Source organism: Megascapheus bottae, chromosome 1, assembly GCF_031878675.1.
Source record: "Megascapheus bottae isolate mThoBot1 chromosome 1, mThoBot2.hap1, whole genome shotgun sequence".
Classification (NCBI taxonomy): domain Eukaryota; kingdom Metazoa; phylum Chordata; class Mammalia; order Rodentia; family Geomyidae; genus Megascapheus; species Megascapheus bottae.
The window spans coordinates 7,277,089-7,281,594 of NC_143509.1; the positions used below are offsets into that span (position 1 = coordinate 7,277,089).

Consider the following 4,506-nt stretch of genomic DNA (forward strand, 5'->3'; position numbering starts at 1 on the left):
ATCTCAGAGGATCCAAAATTACAACCCATGCTGTTTGCGCTCTTCCTGTCCATGTACCTGATCACTGTGCTGGGAAATCTGCTCATCATCCTGGCCGTCAGCTCTGACCCCCAGCTCCACACCCCCATGTACTTCTTCCTCTCCATCCTCTCTTTGGATGACATCTGCTTCATCTCCACCACTGTGCCCAAGATGCTGGTGAACCTGCAGACTCACAGCAGAGCCATCTCCTGTGCAGGCTGCCTCGCACAGATGTGCTTCTACATCATTTTTGGCTGTATGGATGTTATGCTTCTTACTGTGATGGCCTATGACCGCTTTGTGGCCATCTGTCACCCCCTGAATTACCCTGTCATCATGAACCCTCATCTCTGTATCTCCTTGGTTCTGCTGTCGTTTTTTGTCAGCTTCTTGGAAGGACAGCTGCATGTGTGGATTGCATTGCGGATGACCGATTTCAAGGAACTGGAAATCCCAAATTTCTTCTGTGACCCTTCTCAAATTCTAGATCTTTCCTGTAGAGACACACTCTCAAATGATGTCTTCAAATATGTTGTTGCTATCATTTATGGATTTCCTACAATCTTTGGAATCCTTCTCTCTTACTATAAAATTATTTGTTCAGTGCTGAGAATTCCATCATCAGAAGGGAAGTACAAAGCCTTCTCCACCTGTGGCTCTCACCTGTCAGTGGTGTGTTTATTCTTTGGGACAGCATTCGGTGTTTATGTTGAATCAGCTGTGTCACATTCTTCAAGGGGCAGTGCTGTGTCCTCAGTGATGTACACAGTGGTCACTCCTTTCCTGAACCCCTTCATCTACAGCCTGAGGAACAGGGACCTCAAAAGTGTCCTGATCAGGCTGTTGAAACGAGGAGCTGACATCAGGAGGTAGAAAATCCATCAGTAATATGGTTTTGCAGAGGAAAAAAAATAACCCTCATTCCTGTAAATCCTACCTGACTGTACACATTCTTAGTATTTTTCTGGCTTCATTAGTGTAATTGATGACACAGGAGCACTGTGTCAAGGATATTCATGTGGAAGGATTCATTTGTTTTTAATGTATAACATTTTAGTTTGTAAAGATCATGCATGTCTAGAGATGGTCACTCCACAAGCTGAATTTTACAAGGGTTGGATGTGAATTTTCTATCATGGATATTTTACTGTTGCTCCTCTCTGGAGCAGCAACACGGGAACAGTGAGGGACACACAGGGCCAGCCTGTAGTCCCCTGGGAGCTGAGCGAGATGGTAAGTGTTGATGACCCAGCCCTCCCCCAATTACTGGGGAAGAAATAATCACACTGAGTCAGAAGCAGTGTTAACCATGAAAGCGCATCAGATCTCTCTGCTGATCTCTGCTGATCTGATCTGCTGTTCTCTCATGTTCTCTGATGCTCTCATGCCTTTATTGCATCAGACAATTAGTTATATACTGTTGGGGTAAGAGAAGGTGGGAACTGGGAAGCTAGCCAATAGAAAGAGGGCCTCTGTGCTACCACTAAGGGTCTGGGTGGGGCTGTCAGATACTGGGCAGGACAGGGAAAAGGTGTCTATTGTTAAAAATGTATTTAAGTTATCCAAAAAAGGGAAAATGAGGTCTTTGAACTGGTATAATGAAGACTGTTTCTGTGCGTTGTACTTCCTCCTGCATTGATGTATCTGCTAAGTATTATTCTGTCAAAGCAGGTTCTTTTATTCTTCCATATGCAACTTCAGGGTATCTGGTTTACTTCTTTGAGGTCTTTTATCCAGTATAATGTAGACTGAATTTTTGCATTGATCTTTGGGGAGCAAGGAATTTAGAAACCTGTCCCTTCCCTCAACAGCCCCCTCCCCCAGACCACTGACTGGCAACTGACAGGCAGGCGGCGCTAAGACCCAGTACCCCACCAAGGGAGGCGGAGGTGTCCAAGTCCCCACCCACCCACCAGGTTCCTCTCCTAGGCCTCTGACTGGAGACTGACAGGCGGGCTAGGCCAAGACCCAGCATCCCACCAAGGGAGGCGGAGGTGTCCCAGCTCCCACCCGTCTACCAGGTTCCTCTCCCAGGCCACTGGGTCTGGAGAGTGGGGGGCATTGAGACCCTGCCTTAAACAGAGGGTGGGGTGTGTGGGAAAATAGGAGCCAGCATCTGTCCCCCCAAATCTTGAGCCGGGCATCCTCCAGCTGGGAATCCTGAGCAAGACAGAACCGAGGGGCCCCACCACAGTCACAGACTCTCTGACAAACAGCAGGGAACTGAAGGGCCGACCAGCAGCCAAGCTCCCTTCTGAGAATCCGAAAGGCTAGGCTCAGTCCTTGGAGCCCATGTCCTCAGCTGGGCCCCGCCCCTGGGAAGAGAGCAGACAGCTGCAGACCCTGCTGAGAGCCCCTGGAAACTCCCAAACCCCAGATCATTGGCCGGGGGCCCGCCCCTAGAAGCAGCACAGGAAAAACAACCACCCGCCAGCACACTGAGACTGAAGCTCGCAGATCCATCCCACAGCCCACTGTGAGGCTATTGGTTGGGCTGAGAGCTAGTCGTGTAGCAGCACACAGCCTCTGGGAATGGACCGAATACCTGCAAGAACTGCAAACTCTGACCTAGTCAGTAGAGGAATCAATTTGGCCGAGAATCACAGGCATTCACATATTCCCAGAACCGCGGTCCCAATCCAAGTAAACACCACCGCTACCTACTGACCACAGAGTGAACTAAACAACAGTTCTCATTGCTGAGGAGAGTGCAAAGAAGAATTATGACATACATAAATAATCAAAGTCCCACGCAAAGCCCAAAAGGTAACAAGAGCGAAGGGACAAGAGAGATCTCACCATCCCAAGAAATGACACCTGAAGAGACACGAAACAGGATCCTATTCAAGGAGATGATTGTGAACATGACTAAGAGATTAAAACAGAACTCCAAAAACAATTCCAGGAACATAAGCAGGAAATCTCCAAAGAGCTCCTCAAATTCAAAAGAGAAATGGAAGAAAAGATTAATACCCTCAGAGCAGACATGATCAGCTCAGTGTCCACACTTCAAGCAAAAATGGAGGCATTAAGCAGCAGATTGACTGAGATGGAGAATAGAGCATCAGAAACAGAAGACAAAACACAAGAGCTGGAACAGAGAATCGCCACCTTGGAAAAATCAGTCAGAATCTACCAGAGAGAGCTCCAGGAACTGGCAGATGCAGCAAAGAAGTCTAATCTTCATATAATAGGGATTATTAGGAGGGGGCCGAATTCCAGGACAAAGGTATGCAACCTTTATTCACCAAAATCATAGCAGAGAACTTCCCCAACTTCAAAAGGGAAAATACTCACATTATTGAAGGTTTCAGGACCCCAAGCAGGCAAGATCCTAGAAGGAACTCACGTAGACATATCATAGTAAAGACATTAGACCCAAATACTAAGAAATTGATCTTAAATGCTGCAAAAACAAAGAAGGAGCTATATTATAATGGGAAGAACATTTGAATTACAGCAGATCTCTCCACACAAAACCTAAATGCAAGAAAAGCTTGGGAAAACATCATTGATGTCCTGAAGACCAACAACTGCCAACCCAGAGTGATATATCCAGCAAAACAAGCATTTACATTGGAGGGAGAAACAAGAATATTTCACTCCAAAGAGAAGCTTTATGAATACGTGCACACTAAACCAGCATTACAAAGAATACTAACTAATCGAGAACAGATAGTAGAACATCAAGAACCCCCATCAAGATCAAGAAGCAAACATCTATAATTCACTAAACACAAAAGGGGAAAAAAGAGAGAGAAAGAAACCTAGAAGTAAAAATAAATTACGACAATGTACACTGACCACTTCTCCATAATCTCCCTAAATGTGAATGGGCTGAACAATCAAATCAAAAGACACAGAGCAGCAGACTGGATTAAGAAACACCACCCATCCATATGTTGCCTCCAAGAGACCCACCTCACTGCCAAAGACAGAAACAAATTCCAAGTGAAAGGATGGAAATGAATTTCCCACACCAATGCACCATGCAAAAAAGCAGGAGTAGCAATCTAAATCTCCGACAAAATTAACTTCTCAGTAAAATCAATACATAAAGATAGAGATGGCCATTATATATTAGTAAAGGATACAATCCATGCCCATAATATTACAGCTATAAACATCTACTCCCCCAACACGGGAGCACCCAAATTCGTCAAACAAACTCTTTTAGAGTTACAGAATAAGATAGACTCAGACACAATCATTGTGCATGACCTCAATATACCACTCTCAACAAATGACAGGTCAACTCAACAAAAGTTAAGCAAAGACACCATCGACTTAAATGACACCATAGCCCAACTGGGCTTAACAGATGTACACAGAATCTTCCACCCAACGGCGAAACTTTTTACATTTTTCTCAGCAGCACATGGAACACACTCCAAAATAGATCATATAATAGTTCATACAGAAAACTTAAGCAGATATGAGAGGTCTGATATAATCCCATGCATCCTATCAGACCACAGTGGAGTC

The 4,506-nt window shown here is 45.1% G+C and overlaps 1 protein-coding gene across 1 annotated transcript; it reads left to right on the forward strand.

The window, feature by feature from the left end:
• LOC150068232 (olfactory receptor 7E24-like) lies at positions 1–894 on the forward strand. Its single transcript, XM_090353358.1, has one exon. The coding sequence runs from the start codon at positions 28–30 to the stop codon at positions 892–894; it is 867 nt and encodes a 288-aa protein (XP_090209484.1). The 5' UTR covers positions 1–27.
• Positions 895–4,506: the final 3,612 nt, after the last annotated feature.

Coding starts and splice junctions, on each gene's coding strand:
- LOC150068232 (XM_090353358.1), top strand. CDS start 28: ATGCTGTTTGCGCTCTTCCTGTCCATGTACCTGATCACTGTGCTGGGA.